The sequence below is a fragment of the Rhinoraja longicauda genome, chromosome 9 (assembly GCF_053455715.1).
Source record: "Rhinoraja longicauda isolate Sanriku21f chromosome 9, sRhiLon1.1, whole genome shotgun sequence".
Classification (NCBI taxonomy): Eukaryota; Metazoa; Chordata; class Chondrichthyes; order Rajiformes; family Arhynchobatidae; genus Rhinoraja; species Rhinoraja longicauda.
The window spans coordinates 44,224,791-44,242,113 of record NC_135961.1 but is presented as its reverse complement, the minus strand read 5'-3'; the positions used below and the strand labels follow the sequence as shown (position 1 = coordinate 44,242,113).

Below are 17,323 nucleotides of genomic sequence, written 5' to 3'. Positions count from 1 at the left end.
AAAGTTTACCAGAATGTTTTATTAGTGTGATGTTTGATGGATTGTGTGGGGTGGGAGGACCTGTTGCTCCTCCCGTGCAGCAGGTGGCGCTGCACAGGAGGAGCAACGGGTCCTCCCACCCCACACAGTCCATCAAACATCACAATTAGCTACAGGGAGAGTTTGGACAGACTTCGAGTTTTTTCTCTAGAACGCCCAAGGTTGCAGGAAGACCTGATTGAATTGAAGTGTATAAAATTCTGAGGCGCATAAATAGGGTAGACAGTCAGAACTTTTTTTTCCCGGGATGTAAGAATCAAATACTAAACGGCATAACTTTAAGGTGAGAAGAGTAAAGTTTAAAGGAGATGTGTGGGGCATCTTTTTTACACACAGGGCAGCGAATTCCTGGAACGTGCTGCCAGGTTTGAAGCAGATACGATAGTAACATTTAAGAGGCTTTTGGAAAGGCATATGGATATGCAGGGAATGGAGAAATATGGATTATGCGTAGGTAGATGAGAGATGGTTTTGTGGGCCAAAGTCTGTGCTGTGCCGTTCTATGTTCATGTTCCTTTGTGAACTCTGCTTCCCCTCTACCATTGCTAACAAAGCCCTTGACTGCATCTCATCCATTTCCAGTGCCTCTGCTCTCACCCCTTTCTCCAGGACTGAACTTGGATAGAGTTCCCCTGGCCCTCGCCTTTCACCCGAAAGTTTATTCTCCACAATATCCACCGCATTCAAAGAGATTCCACCAGCAGACATATATCTTCCCCTCACCTTCCCTTTCAGTATTTCACAGAAGCTGCTCCCTTAAAGGCTCCCTAGTCCAATCTACTATTGCTATTGACCTCTCTCCTTTTTATGGCACTTCCTTGGAATCACAGGTGATGCAATACTTGTCCTTTCACCTCTTCTCTTTCTGGCATCTAGGGACCTCAACAGTCGTTCCAGATGAAGCAATGATTCATTGTACTTTTTCCAATCGAATGTATTATATTTGGTGAGCTGCATTTCACAACTCTTACAGCCGTTGGTGTATGTTTTCACTCTCTAGGTGCTCCCATTCACTCACTGATCTGATAACCTTGCTTATAGCCTTGGTCACTGGTATTAGCCAATCAGAGATATTCCTCTTCCCCATACTCCCTGCAGCTTAATGAGCTTCTTGTTATCCCATTCACAGTTCTAATAAAGGGTCTGCAATATTATTTCTGTTCCTCTTCTCACTGAGGACTTGCTGAGTATTTCCACTGTTTTCAAATTTTATTTCAGATTGCCCGATCATCCATTGTTATTGTTGATTGATATTAGGCTTTACAACATCAGCAGCAGTGCTCTGGGGATAGATTTTAACAGCTGATTGTTGCCAATGTAATATAATGTTTTTTACTTTTCCTCTAACATTGAATTAAAAATTGGAATAAAAACATGAATGCTTACATTCCATTAATGTCACTTTGGTTTTGTAAATGTGCACATGCGTATTATAGAGAGTTGGCAACTTAGTCCTTACTGCCATTGGGACAGCGGGGATAATAATCTCAACTGCTCTGCTCTTGATGTTTATGCCAGGTTTTATCCTCCTCAAGTCATTACACCAAATCCATGATTAACCTTGCACATTGGAAGCCAAGTATTTTTGAACTATCATCTCTAGGTGGCAGTACAGCATGCATTATACAAATAGATTATGTAAATTTATTTCTTATCATTGTCACGAAACTTCTGTGTGCAGTGAATGGAACATTAAAACAAGCACAAGAACTTTGTAATTTTCAATGAGAAAGATTTAAGTCTCATTCTTCAATGTTTATTAATAACGATGAATCTTTTCAACTGATCACGTTCTGTAGAGTTGTGGGTGCCAGCCCTATTCTATGCACTTGAGCATATTATTTAGCCTCCTATTTCAGTGCAGTACTAAGGAAGTACTACATTGAAGGAAGTGCTGTATTTTGGCTGAGATGTTCATCCAATGCCCTTACTGCCTTATGTTAAAGATACCATGGTGTTTTCCCAAAGCAAGATTTCTCAGATAGCTTGGCTAATACTTATTCTTCAACCCTTTATTTTGTCATCATCACGTTGTTGCTTGTGGAAGCTTGCTGTGCAGAAATTGGTTACAGCATTTCCTAGTGATAACGCAAGATTACTAAATGGCTATAAAGAAACTCAGTTGTCAAAACTGCTCTATAGTGTTAGTTCCTTTTTTGATTTAGATCTGAAATATTATCCCACGGTCAAAAAGTCTGCGAAGATGTCATGCTGAAAGTATAGCCACTTGCATAAGGGCTAGAGTAATGCTGACATCTGTGGAACTGTGTCACAGCAAGAGGTTGTTCTTGGGAAACCTGAGAAGGGCAAAATTGATCCAAAAAAGGTACGTTTTCTGCAAAAAATACTGTTTGAATAATCAATCCAAATTCAAATAATATTTTTATTATGCATTCAAATATATTTTTTTCTGTTAAACTTTCATTCAATAAAGTTTCCATTGTACAACATTGCATGATTCATGGAAATAGGATGGAAATGTTTTTTAAATATATCAGCTTATAGCAGGGTTAAATGAATTGGATTAATTCCAGTAATTGTAAGATTTTGAAGTAGACCCCCAAAGCCATTCACTGGATAATGCCAATCATTTGTATCAGTACATTCATTTCAACATCAGCGACTCAAAGTAATATTCTGTTATTCATACACTGCAACATTTTCCACAGCTTACCTCTATTGGGACATCTTCATTGTCTAGTAAGAAATGCTAAACCTCCCATTTGTCATGCTGCAAGTGTAGCTGACCCGATAGTTATTATCAGGATAGCACAAATCCCACAAAACATTCAAGTAGAGAGATTCAGGATAAACATTGAGGCTGCTTGAATATTAGGCCGCAGGTATTTGTTGAAGGCAGCATTTGAGAGCAAGGAGGTGAGGTACTGAATAGCGCTTAGCATTAATACCGTGTCTTAGAAAATTGGTGCAATCTGGTCAAATCTGTTGACAACACTGAAATAGAAGAGGGTATTGTACGCTGTATTACTGAGGGAGTGCTACACTCTAGGATTTGGTTGAAAGAAACAACTTGAAACAGGATGTCAAATTTAAAAAATAAGCAGGTATAACAAATTAATAATAATTTAATTGAAGGAAGTGTAAAGCATTACATAAAAGGACTTTTGAGTGCTGTTGACATGAAAGGAACAAATTATACACAAAGTTTCAAATCCATCTCGTCAATCTATTTTCTAAAGTATGTGGGATGTCAAACTATGCCTCCAAAACAACAAAATGTAAGTACAGGGGAGGTAATACATTCAGATTTGTCAGGAATAGCCTGGAGGACAATTGCAGTTATACAATGAGCCACATTTAGTCCATTGCCCAGAGACTATGAGGAAGGATCTCTACCCGAAACGTCACCCATTCCTTCTCTCCTGAGATGCAGCCTGTCTCGCTGAGTTAATCAAGCATTTTGTGTCTATGCCCAGAGACTCTGCCCACCTGCAATCTATGCATCAGATGTGGAGCACCATACTGGCTCTCCACTCCTTGGAGCTGGGTGACAAGGCACCTCAATGACAAGTGGACTCAACCCCCAGAACGCCCTAACAACCCTTCACAGGACATAAGTCACAAGCAGTGCTGTCAAAGCTGGGGGATCTTTTCAACAAGTTTAAATATTTTTGATGTTAAAACAAAACATTTAAGATCCACTAAATAACATTAATTAAAACACATTAAAGCAATGAAAGATTAAAATATCATTGTAAATAAAATCAAGTAACTGAATATATTTTTCTTCTGAATCTCTGGGTCAGGAATCGCCGATCAACTGAATGGAAATATCACCCTACACAGGTTTCCAGATACAGGGTGGAGAGATAGAGGGCTGGTGTGTGTCATTTGTCTCATTTCAGACACAAGGTGGGTTAGCATAATTCCATCACTTACTTACCCTGAAGTAGTAAGACCAGTAATGACGTGCATTGGTCAGGCCATTTCTTCTGCTTTTCTTCAAGTATTGCCCCAGAGTCCTTTACTTTCAGGAGAGCAAGCTGGAGCATCAGCTTAGCACCTCATCCAAACAACAGTTAATGTGTGGCACACTCAAGTGTTGCTTTACTGCTTCAACAGGAGTAAAAATAATTCAAATTTCTCAACATTTCATTTGTATTACTAACATTGCTGATTTAACCTATTCCCTTCTTAAGGCATCAGCCACGTTTTAGCCAGTATCTATGTTGATAATATTAAAACTAGCGAGCATAGGTTTAAGATGAGAGGATGATAACAGGGCAAGTTTTTTACATTATGGTAGGTGCTTGGAGTGTACTACCAGAGGAGGTGATAGAAACAGATATGATAGCAACATTTAAAAGGCACTCGTACAGGCATAAGAACAGGCATTTGGAAATATCACTGTTGGCTAATTCCGTGTAGATCTGTAATTCTACTTCTGTGATATTCAATATTTGAAAGCTGATAGGAAATATTTCAAATCCACATTGAGCTGGGCAAAAATCCAGACATAACTGACAGAGGCATAAGAAAATAACTGCAGATGCTGGTACAAATCGATTTATTCACAAAATGCTGGAGTAACTCAGCAGGTCAGGCAGCATCTCGGGAGAGAAGGAATGGGTGACGTTTCGGGTCGAGACCCTTCTTCAGACAGAGGCATAACTGACAGAGGCATAACTTGAGGTAATTTTACGACCTTTTGGGAAATAAAATACTGTGATCAATGAACCAACAACAATATCAATAGTTAAATTTTGCGCCTCAGAAGAATCTTTGGACTATTTGGGTTTCTCCATTTTGTCAAAAAAGGTAGAGGTTAATTGTGTCATTTCAAACTAGAAGGCCATAAGTCTTATTGCAGGTCTGTGCCAATAACAACATATCCTCTTTGAATTAATTTCTTCCTATCTCCATAAACTCCTTCAGCCTTCAACCTCTGTGCAACTTTGCACTCCTCCAATCCTGGCCTCCCCATTAATGTAGGCATTTTAGCTGCCTGTGTTCTGATTTCTGGTATTTTTCTTTGGATCTCCTTGCATCCCCAGCTCTGCAACCTCCCCTTCAAACCTCCCTCTCTGAACTAGATTTTGGTTATTAATTTCTATATCTCGCAGTGAGGTTTAGTGTGAAACAGCTTGGTACATTTTAAGTTAAAGGTGCTATATAAATATAAATTGGTGTTTATGCTGGCTTCAAAAAAAATCAGTAGAATTGATTTAACAGTAGCACTAATTTTTTTTTCATGAGGCAGTTGAGTTGGGTATGACAAATATCACAGTTGCTGCAGGAAGCAATACAAACATTGCACAGCTGGTTAAATAGTACAGCTAACGTGGAAACATGGTTAGGAAGCATTTCTTGGGGAAGAAAAATGGAATCCCAGATTTCCACATAAAATATTTCTGTATGTTCTATATGAAATAAATCTGTATGTGCCTCTAGCTATACATGGTAAAATGTTTTCCTTTCCTATTTACGCAATTATTTCCTGCTACATGCCAACCAACTCCAGTTGAATGAGATAGCGAGAACCATCAGCTTTTCCTGGCATCTCATTGTTGATCCATTTCTGTTAACAAGGCAAAATGGAATTCTTCTTTTAACCTTCTTGCCAAACCGTCAATCCCATTTTTATATAAGGGAGGTAACATTAATCCTGGACCAATTTAAGGTGCAGCAAATGACCGAAATGGGTCTTGGGACAAGTAATTGATGGAAATCACATGTTTCAGCAATGAAGGTAAATGACTCACTGGTTATATTTTGGACATTTTCAATATTTTTCAATCTTGATCCTAAAACCTCGCTGAATACATTTATTGAGAATTTGCTGAAAACTTACCCCTCCTCTCAGACTGTTAATACACTAATTTTCCAGCAAGTTACCAAGACTTTGTTAAATAGGACAGTACTGAATTGAGTCATAACTGCTTTTAATCCCTTTCAAAATCTGGAGGTACTGTTTTATGTTAGCATTCCCAGTTTATTGTACTTGGAATCAAACGTATGACCATATATCATATCATATCATATCATATATATACAGCCGGAAACAGGCCTTTTCGGCCCTCCAAGTCCGTGCCGCCCAGCGATCCCCGCACATTAACACTATCCTACACCCACTAGGGACAATTTTTACATTTACCCAGCCAATTAACCTACATACCTGTACGTCTTTGGAGTGTGGGAGGAAACCGAAGATCTCGGAGAAAACCCACGCAGGTCACGGGGAGAACGTACAAACTCCTTACAGTGCAGCACCCGTAGTCAGGATCGAACCTGAGTCTCCGGCGCTGCATTCGCTGTAAAGCAGCAACTCTACCGCTGCTCTACCGTGCCGCCCATAGTGGCCCAAATACAACTAACCTTATTACCAAATGGGGGACTGAAACGATTGTAAAAGAATATTTCAAAGCCAAATTTTATCTGTGTTGATATTGTTCAATATGTTACAATTTTTCACATTACCAATAAGTACTATTGGCTAGAAATAATTATACACTGATTTTTGTGTTACATCAGCTGTAGCATTTTTGGGGGTGTTTTTTGCTTTTATTATGGGAAGCATTGTATTGCACTGGAACATGATTCCGCACCATCCAGCAATTCAAATGGGCAAATAGATCTCACCTGAACTAATTAAATTGAACAAGCAATGTATCATATAATTCCTTTAATGGCACCATATAATATAGTTTGCATTAAAGTCTTAATTTTAGATTAGCATTTCAGTATCTTGTCAATTATAAGACCCCCTTCTCGAATGTGTATTAACTCAAAATGCTTCTGTTGGTAACATCTGGTTGATGAATTTGTTATAAAATCCCCTTTAGGAAATACTGTAATGTGGATAATCACATCATAACAAATTTCAAAAGATTCACAATTTGTAACCAATGATTACAGCTTTGGAACTCAGTTTGGATTATTATTTTTAGTTAGCCTATTTTTCTTCCTTTATGAAGAATGTTATTACCTATACATCCTCTTCCAGCAATACAAGTTAGATGATCTGGACTTTTGGCTTTGGACTTCCACCCAAGCAGCCACTTTGTGACTGGCCAGCAGAAGGTGCAAGTCAAGCACAACAAACCAAAAGATGTTAGCAATCCATCTGGCAGACTGCCTGAGAGAATGTAAAATAAAACATAGTTCACGAAATCGAGTTAAGTGAGATTGAATGACAGGCAGTTTAATTGCAGTGTTTATATTTGCAGTTGACTGAATCTGACAATTGTTCTCCAATCCTATGGTGGATTTAAACTCAACTAATCCAACTCCACCGAAGAGAAACTGTCCATTTTAGGCTGGTGGTGCCACACAGACCTATATTTTTGAATTAGGATGAATTGAAACATGTTTCCCACAGAAAGCTGTGATTACACTTTAGTTGTAAATCATTAGCTGCAATATATTTAAGAATGTTTCAGGGTCACCACCGATTATGACCAGAATAATTTCAAACTTTCTTTCTCAGCTCAGGTGTCCCTAATTATGCTTCTCTTCATTTACTTTTTAACATCTGTGCAAATGTAAGTAAAGTATAATTGTAGAAGTCTATGCTGATCCTAGCAAATTTGGTAATTAAAAATGTGTAATATTGACTTTAATGCAAATCAGTGCCATCTTCAAAATAATTAATATGAAAGAAAATAGCACTGGTCCAGTAAGTCCCTTGGTGCTCCACCATTCAATAGCATTACAATTTGGTATGTTGTGCTTGAATCCTCAACCTGTTCGATGCTCATGAACCTTAATCGACGGATATCTTTATCGATTGATTGATCTATCATTCTCTGCCTTGAACGTTTTCAATAACTGGGCATTTACAACACTCTGCTGTGTTCCAGTCTTGGATTTCTGCAGCAATGGGATTAAAAGACATGATTTACAGTAAAATGGGAAGTGTTTGGAAGGCAATTCCACTGTCCACCGTTCAATAAGGAAGGAGTAAAAATAATTCATTAATTTGCAATTCTATTTTTTATTTATGTTTGCCAGGATATTCACACAATATTCCATTACTAAGTAGAAAATGTCAGGTTGTACTGAAATACTGTTACAGAAATATTACACTGATACTGTTATGACTGTGCAAAATTAGTTATTACTTTGCTAAAAATGCAAATGCTTTGATAGTAGGCGACCGTTCGAATTGGCGGAATGGAAATTATTGGGTAACGGAAAGCAATCTTGTGCAACAGTATATTGTAATAATATCAAGGAGCATTCCAGCAGTGGAATTTGATTAAAAGCAGTGTAATTGTCTGGTGGACATGACGGCCCAAATACCTTGCACTTTTTTGTGAAAATTTTAAATGGAATTTAAGTTTCCTTCTTCGTGTAATATAATCATGTAAATGGTTATATGTTGCTTTTACATTATCCTTATTGGTTAACCTTTTCTCCAACACCACAAAGGATAGGAAAATAAATCTCCAGATACAAAAAAAAATTCCAAATCAAATCTAAGCCATCACAAGATAAATACTGACATGCCCTTGAATTTTTTCCTTCCTTATACGCTCAGGTTAAAAGATTGATATTTCATATATCTGCCTATTATGATGTCTTTTTTACTTCCACTTTTGTAGCTCTGCTCGGGTTTCTCTGAAATACCAAACTGTTGACATTTACTGCATGGGAAGTCACCTATAAATACACCTTTCAAGGTGGGACGAATCCTGCAGTGTGAATCATGTCACCCACTCAAATAGATAATAGAAAATAGGTGTATTACTCCCTCCTCAAGCATCCAAATAAAGATGGCTTCAAAATATTCATAAACTTCGTGTCTTTTGCAGTTTTTATCAGTCCCACCCAAGAATGTTACGTTGGGTCAATTTTTTAATGATTGTATTTTCAGAAAGCAGAACTAGTCCAGCATGGGAATATGCTCTCAGCAGCTCAAAGAGGCACTGACCTCAATGCTTTTGCTTTCATTTCCCAAATTATTTTTGTGTACAATTCATTTTCCCTTTTTGTTTATTAAGAAAATACAAAAGGCCTTTGCATGATCATATACCACCCACAATGTTTGAGCTTCTCTTTGCATTAATGTTGCAAGCTGCAATCGACAAGTGACATTATGTATTTACATAATGTTCTAGTGTTTTAATTACTATAAATTGCAAATTTTCAGTAGAAAATTTGAGAAACAAAAGTTACATTAATTTCTATAATATTCCTATTAGCATCTGCAAACAACTCATCAGGTTTCTAAACTTTAGATGTCAATATACCCATATTAAACCTAAATATTCATCAACCACATTACAACCAGCCGTGCATCCGAATTATGCAATGAAGTAAATCCAGCAATTCGTCAAAAAATTAAAAATTAAAAACTAAAATTGAGAGCGTTGAATTGGTATAGTTTTGCTGTCGATAACAATTGATTTTATTTTTTTTATTTTTTGGTATACAGCTTTATTATATAATGTCTGATTCCTTCCCATACTGTGGTGTAAATTGGATAACATATTAAAATGTCATTTTGCTTGAAGAATGAATATTTATGATATTTTTCGCTAGTTTACTTTGCCATTTATTGTTTATCGTTAATGCCATGATTAGCTGTGGAAAGAAGCCTGTGGAATGTGTGATTTGAACTTTATTTTCATTTTTTTTAAACATAAAAAGAGAAAGAAAAGTTTGTCTTGAAACTGTGGATACAAATTCAAACTGGTCAAGTGCAGAGCTCTAACATGTTGTGCCCAGTACCCTTCGGCACAGCCAAATGTTTAACCAGCTGCCCTTTTGGCCTGTTTTTTTTTCCTTTTCCAACAAAAGACAGATACAAATTACTGACCTAAATTTGCAGGGGAGGAAAAAAAAACTGCACCATGGTTTCAGGGCAAAACGTGTGAATAGAACAGATGTTTAAACAGCATACTTTAAATATAAAGCCTTTTTGATTGTTTTGAACAGTCCGATGTTAGAGGTGTTTTAAAAATATCGTTTTCATCTTTGCGCATTGGTAAACAGGAAGAACCATTAACAATCTTGTAGCTGGATACTTTCAAATTATTTCATTTATCTCCCGTTATTTTTTCTGATTTGGACTAGCGGGCAATGGAAATCAAAAGCCTGCATGCGATTTGTCAAAATTATGGAATAGAGGTGGCTGGACATGTCATTCCTGTATGCAGATGTCCTTAAAATATTAAGCCAGTAAGGCATATTCATAAACAGCTTTCCTTGTGATTTGCAAATTATTTCTTACAACACTCGTGGCCCATTGTTGCTTTCAATTCTGTTATAACATAAATCCACAAGAATTAGAAAAGGATTTTTAGAATACTAATTTTACACAGTAAAGAATATATACTGTACAAATGCGAGTTGTTGCTGTCGGTTTTTTGAACCAGAGAGAACATACAATTCCAAAAGCTTTTAATTAAACTTTTCTTAAATAAAAAGCTGAGTCAAACCACTTCATTTACTTTACTCTCATTGGACTCAAACATCTTGATTCACATCTATTCAAAATCTTGATTCAGTATCTATTTACATCTAGTTTAATTGAAGAAAAAAACAACAATTTAATGAACAAGGATCTTTATACAGGATGTAATTTTTGCCAGGTTATAGCTATTTTGTGAAGGGCCATTAATATTATAAATAAGGTAACTGGAGAAAAATTAACTTTCCTTTAGATAGAGAAATAAATTTCCATGCGAATTGTATGTTGTAACAACTTGGAATTGTTTAGTGAAGGTGTGTCTACAGAAATAAAGGCGAAGAAAACCTCGGCGGTCTAACATTTTGTGCTCAGAAGTCTGGAGTTGACGATGCATACGTAGGGAATTAATAAATTTCAAATCGAAAGAAAGACAACTAAACAGCTTTTCCAGTTTACATAATTTATTGCAGTTAGCACACAATTTAAAAATTCCACCAACGGCACATCAAGGTACAAAACTAAACAGCATTATAATTTACTCCCCCCATTGTTCTGAAAATTAAAACAGACTATGATTGTCAAGGCTAACGTCAGTCTAAATCCAGGTAAAAAGGTAGAATATTACAGGCTTGTGGGGTTAGAGTGGGGGAGAAGAGGGAGGAAAGCAACAAAAATAGAACTATTAAAGGATCACCTGTAAGGAAAAAGTAACAGAGTCATACTCACAAATACCACAAAGAAAACTAACGTGGGAACCAAGGAAGCTGTTCATTTTAAAGACACTGATTGTCTTACCTAAACATTTTTAAAAATCTACAGTTCAACTTACTTTTGTCAGACATTTAAACTCTTCAAGTAACTAGCATAATTACAGAATCTTAGAGGCCATTTCACAGCTTTAAAACAATGTCAAGGGCCAAAGGAAAAACTCATATGACCCGCTCAAAAAAAATCCAGCAATACACAATCTAGTTTTCCATTAATAATCATATTGCCTTTGTGCACAAAAATAAGCTATGTTTACAGTAGTTAAGGCAATCAAGTAAAAAAAATAAAACCCACGAAAAAAGGGGGAAAACAGCCACGTTTCCGTGCTACTCCCAGAGACCTTATTGCGAGTGCAAGACAGGAAAACAAACACTGTGCAAAACACTTGCCATATGTGTTGTTCATTAAAACCACACACATATCAAGCAGCCACTTCAGCTGCTTGGTTACACATTATATAATAAACCCCCTCTTCAAAACTGGGTTCATGAATCCTTCTTGCCTACCTCTCCACTCCCAAACCTAATAACCAATTGATTTCTATTAACCACCAATTCTGGTCACATTATGTGTAATATATACATATTATTTTATATATATATTATAGATATATGTGACTGGGAAAATTGGTTCACATATTGAAACTGCATAGCAGTACACTTAAAAAAAAAATTGCTGTGCAACACCAGTGGCATTTTTCATGGTGCTATTGCACTTAGCAAAAATGCATCTCAGGAAAAACAATTGTCTCACTAATTAAATAAAAACTTAAGTCACATACTTTGCCAAGTTCATAGAATTGCAAAACGAAAACCCCAAAAAGTCCGATAAAAGTCATGCATTTTCTTATAGCCTCAATATTCACTTTCAGAAGACCTGATTAAGAGCGTAAAAACAATCCATCAGGTTTGTTAAATCCATTCAATGCAGTAAGACGTACAGTAATATAATTCACATTTCAAACATAATTTTAATTTGCCTGAAAATCCCATACATTTAGAATCTAAATTACATCAAGTTTCTGGTTAAGAATAAACAGGGTAGAGATCATTTAATTTGCAAATGCACCTTCCCGGGCATACAGAAATGAAATCAATAATTATGTTTACAGCATTGTACAAAAAAAGTTTTAAATATCCAGAAATTGTGCAACATTAAAATATTAACAAGTTTTAATGAAGACCTTAAGGAATTAGTGGTTCATTGTTAAAAATTTCAACAACAAAACCTCATGTACTATACAGCAGCATCCTTTGCAGTGCACTCCACAACTGCAGGGTGCATTTAAAAAGAAAATAAGAATATTTATTAAATAAGTATCGAGCTTAATAGTTAATTATTATTTACCTTATGTTGCATTATGAATCACAGAATCTCATTTTTGTAGACTGTGTTGTTAACAACAGTATTTATAGTTATTATTTTGTGGAGAATTCAGTGCCCAAAAAGCTGTAGAAGAAATTACCAGAAACTTGATTTTCAGAATGTTCCACAGTTAGATTTTATTTCCAGAGTTCTTGCGAGCTGTCTTCTATGGTCCAGTCTCGCATTGCAGGCAAGTTAAGAGACTCTGTTTTAACAGAAAGTGTGTTTATCAGCTCACAGTGAAATTTCCGAATATGTCTATACAGGTCACCCGACTGGGTGAACCTGCGCTCACACCACTTGCATGCGTGTGGCTTTTCCCGGGTGTGAACAACCGCGTGTCGGCTCAAATTATGCGAATACTGGAAGCTCTTCCCACACTGACTGCAAGTGTATGGCTTTTCACCTGAATGAGTTCGCTCGTGCCGTTTTAAGGTGTACATACATGAAAAAGTCTTCCCACACAGCGAGCAAGTGGGCACATTGACATCAGTGGCAGGCTTGCTACGGAGGCCATCCTGCTCTCGAAAGTGCGTGCTCAGGTGGATCTGCAGAATATGTGGACTCGGAAACACTTTGTTGCACAGAGGACACATGAAGATTTGGCCGGCAGAGCCAAGTATATTAGAGCAGTAAGGGAGCAAACTGCTGTCCATGTTTCCTTCCATCTGTGCTCCATCGTTCTCAGGGGTTATCATCTCATCGTCACTGGCTCGATCTTCTCGGTCCATCTCGCTCGAAACAGAAGCTTCTCTTCTGGCAGACACATGGAGTGAGTTGTAATGAACTCTGTTCATTGTACTTGCACTGTCTTTTGCTGTGCTACTTTGATCCATATCAAAGTCATTAGTGCTGCTGCCTTCCTCGTCAGAAAATACTTCTTTCTCTACTTTAACCTGTACCAGGTTATTTCTGGCACCGTTTTCATGCGGCGAGACATCAGGGTGGCTGGCGATTTCTCCTGCTGACAGCCCGGACTTGACAGACAAATCCAGCACACAGTCAACATCTGCTGAATCCTTAATGGAGCTGGCAGACCTCTGGGACAAAGGCCCTGTTGAGCTGCAGGGACTGGACACTGTTTTTCCAGCTGTTACTGCATGTGTCTCAACCTCCACACCAGGCTGAGTGATGCCTGCTGAGTCAGAGGGCAATCTCATCCACATGCTCCCAGATTCAATAACGAAGTCCCTTTTGCTTGATGCCGTAGCACTCACTTTTTCCTCCTCAGTTTCATCCTCCTCACTTGCTAGTTCCCCCACAACGTGTGCACTGCTCACAGAGGAGATTTCCCCTTTATCAGAGCAGCTTGAGGCATCTTCTTCTTTCTTAGTGCTGTCCGCTTCTGTAGTAGATTTTTGTTTCAGCTTCTTTTTGCAGACTTTCACTATGTCATACATGTGAAGGTAACTTGCAGCTGCAAGTACGTCCTCAATAGGCAAGTCTTTGAACTGGAGTTTCCCTTCATACATGAATTCAAGGAGGAGAGCGAAAGCTGGGGCTGTAACAATGTCACTGTTCAGATGAACAATGTCTCTTTTGTCCAGCTGGTCCTTGTAAAAGAGATGGAAATACATGCTGCACGAAGCAAGCACAGCACGATGGGCTCGAAACTGGGCATCTCCAACCAAGACAGTGCAATCACAAAGAAAACCTTGATGCCTCTGCTCCCTCAGACACTGGAGCAAATGTCTGCTGTGGTCTGGAAACTCCATACTGTCTTCATAACCTGTAGCAGATAAAAGTTTGTTAACATTTAAAAGTATAAGTAATGCAAAAAGCAACCCCTTCCTGCTCCAAGTATCCTGAAATCTACAGCTAAAGATTAATAAAGGAAAAATAAAGTCATAACAAATTATTTTGTTGCTGCCTGAGCAGTGCACAGAAGGGGGAAAAGCACGTAAACTACCACAAGACTCAAACTCAATCACATTAACTGTACTATGTCCGAATCTCTAATCCTTAAAATGGCTAAAAATAAAGATTACATGATAGTCAGTAAGGTACTGTTGATCAAATTAGATGCCTAAAAGGACAGAGACAGGACGAAAACGAAGCTTATAAACATCTGATACAGATGACTATGGCCATATGGCAGCTGCTGCCCAGATAAAGAGATTAAAGAATGGAGTGCGATTACAGCTGTCTGGGCAATTCCACGCGTCGCAATCTGCGAATCCCAAATTAGTCACTATTACCGCAAACTAAAGAAAAAAAATAGCTTGTTCTAATAGCAATAATCTGTCAAGTCAAAATAAAATAAAAACAAATATTAGCATACAGAATTTCTAGCAGTATTTACAAAACGATTAAAAATATCCCCCCTACCTGCAAAAGGAATATAAACAGAGCAACTTCTCTTGATCAGTCCCCAAAAGAACACCTTCAATGGTGCGCTAAATCTTTGTGACTCTGGTCTGTCAAGTTTAAAAAAGCAGACTGAAGAGGAATGATACCGGCACACGGAGCAAGATCACACAAAAAAACCTAGCAATGCCAGACTGTCAGCTGCTCTGACATCACTTCAAATGGAAATGCTACCTCCAGCTGTGCTGCTTTTTAATGCCATATGTTACTCGTGTCGTGTTTGCTGCTGCTGCCACCAATCTCACGTTTGAATTCATTATCTGTTACAAAAGGCAAAAAAATACCCCCCCCCCCAAATAAAATAAAAACCAAATAAAGTACATCGCCGTGTCTTCCCCTCACACCCCTCCTTCCCCTTTATTTTCTTTTGTTGCCAAAAATATCCACTTCACTTGAAATGACACAAATAAACTGCGGCCGCAGAGCACTTTGGAAAAAAAACCGCTACAGGGCGACCTGTTAAATGTGCTGCAGCAGCGATCCTCAATGCATGGTGACGGCAGGCAAACCACAACACCCAGAGAGAAAAGTAATAACGCTTCTTCAGCCGCCGCCGCCGCCTCGTCGGTGGAACGATCTGGGCTCCCGTTCCACCGCCAGCGCGTGAACGGTTGGTTACCAGCAACAACGCGTCGCAACAACTGAGAGGGAAAAGAGTAACATTTTGAAACAGTGTAACTCCGCGCCGCTCCTGGCAACACGGCTTCTCCTCCCTCCCTCCCTCCCCCTTTTTTTGCCCTCCTCTCCTTGGTAACCGGAGTAGTTGAAGAGGAAATCCATGAGGGATTTGATTCTCTGAGATACTCACAGGAAACAAAATTGAAGTGGGGAGGGGAGGGGAGGGGAGGGGGCACTTTTCTGCCTCGAGAACAGTGAGTGCAAGTCGGTGGGAGGGAGAGGAGGAGGCAACCAATGACTTTCAGGACTTCATGAGAGAGAGCTAGACACACACACACACACAGGAGATAAGTGCGGCCAGATGTTGGAGAGCTGTTGCTATTCCGTGCTCCCTACCTACCTTGACGGAGGAAGTGTGAGTGACATCATATCTTCATTGAAGTCTTTGCCGACCACAAAAGACGCCGGGAATCGGCCAGCAACCTCCCGAAAAAGAAAGTCCGGGATCCCACGGGCCAATCGGATGGTAAAGTGGGCGGCGCTTCCGCTTTCAGGGTAGGTTATTTCGGAGTAACCGTGAGCCAGCAAAAGGAGGGGGGGGGGGGGATTTGCGTGTCTTCGGTGGGGAGGGTGAGGTGCATTCCGGGAGTTGTAGTCAGCGGGCACCACAACAGAATTTTAAGTTTGAATCCTCGCCAGTTCAGTTACCATCGTTCGCCTTTTGCCGAAGAGAGAGCTTTCGTGTGGCGAATGCAGGTTGTCTGGAGATATGCAGAAACGGAAGTTTAATTCGAAAATGATCTCTCGACTGGTACACTTAAAAACAATAGTCAAAACTTTTTTTCAAAAAAAGTTGATGTGCAATTCCGCGCAAGGGTTTTCGACCCTGAAGAGCATAAATTTTGAGAAAACAGAAATAATAAAATCACTATAGAAACGGGAGGACGTGACGAAACAGAGTCACGTCTGCAGATGTTGCAAAGGGGTCACCCCGCTGCTGCATATTTGCAACCCGCGTTTCTTTTGCCGAATTAAAAAGAATGTCAAGATTCTGTCCACATTTTCCGACTTTTTCCAGTTAATCGTCAGCATGTGTGCTCCAACTGGCAGTGCACAGCTACTTCGTCTGTAAGGCTGGGAATGTCGTCTGTGACTGCTGCCGATGTTGTTCTGATATTACTGTTACTGGGCTGCAGGAGGCACGGCTAAATCTGGATGCTACCAGTTGCCTCAATCTAAATAACAAAACAAAAATCTATTACATGGTGCATCGTTTCGTGTACAGCTGAAATATAAAAGAGAAATTTAAGAAATTAAGGCAACTAAATTCAAATAACTTGTTATTCCAGGCTGTTGATTTCACCGTAGCCGCTGTCAATGTCATTCAAGATTGACACGCAAAAGCAGAGGGCCTAATGACCAGCTTTTGTGTTCCTCTCTCAAAATAGTAATCTATTGGATGAGTCCAGCTGGGAACCAACAAAACTTACACAGTTTAGCCTACAGGACAGGCAGATGTTGGTTTTCGACTCGTGACCTAAAATTTCATTGTCAACTGCTTGTGTTGTGGATCTGCACTTGTTATTTCCTAGTTTGCTATTTGCTGTTTGCTATTTGCAATGTTAATTTCAGGGCAACGGAAAATTGCAATGGTATTTATTTTGCAATGCAAGCTTGGCGCCCAGCAATCTCTTTTACTTTCAGTTCCTATTTGATAGTACTAGTTGAACATTTTCATTCTCTCGCCTGCTTAACAGAAATTTCATACAATTTTATTTTTGTGGATGAATG

General features: G+C 38.8%; 1 protein-coding gene across 3 annotated transcripts; it reads right to left on the bottom strand.

Moving 5' to 3' along the window:
* Positions 1 to 10,865: 10,865 nt before the first annotated feature.
* zbtb18 (zinc finger and BTB domain containing 18) lies at positions 10,866 to 16,064 on the bottom strand. 3 transcript variants are annotated; one of them, XM_078405359.1, is made up of 2 exons: positions 15,933 to 16,064; positions 10,866 to 14,276 (listed from the first exon to the last, which is right to left on the bottom strand). In XM_078405359.1, the coding sequence occupies exon 2, from the start codon at positions 14,260 to 14,262 to the stop codon at positions 12,685 to 12,687; it is 1,578 nt and encodes a 525-aa protein (XP_078261485.1). In that variant the 5' UTR covers positions 14,263 to 14,276; positions 15,933 to 16,064; the 3' UTR covers positions 10,866 to 12,684. The 3 variants fall into 3 exon arrangements, with proteins under 3 accessions (XP_078261485.1, XP_078261484.1, XP_078261486.1); XM_078405358.1 differs by lacking the exon at positions 15,933 to 16,064 and adding an exon at positions 14,876 to 15,512; XM_078405360.1 differs by lacking the exon at positions 15,933 to 16,064 and adding an exon at positions 15,371 to 15,502.
* Positions 16,065 to 17,323: the final 1,259 nt, after the last annotated feature.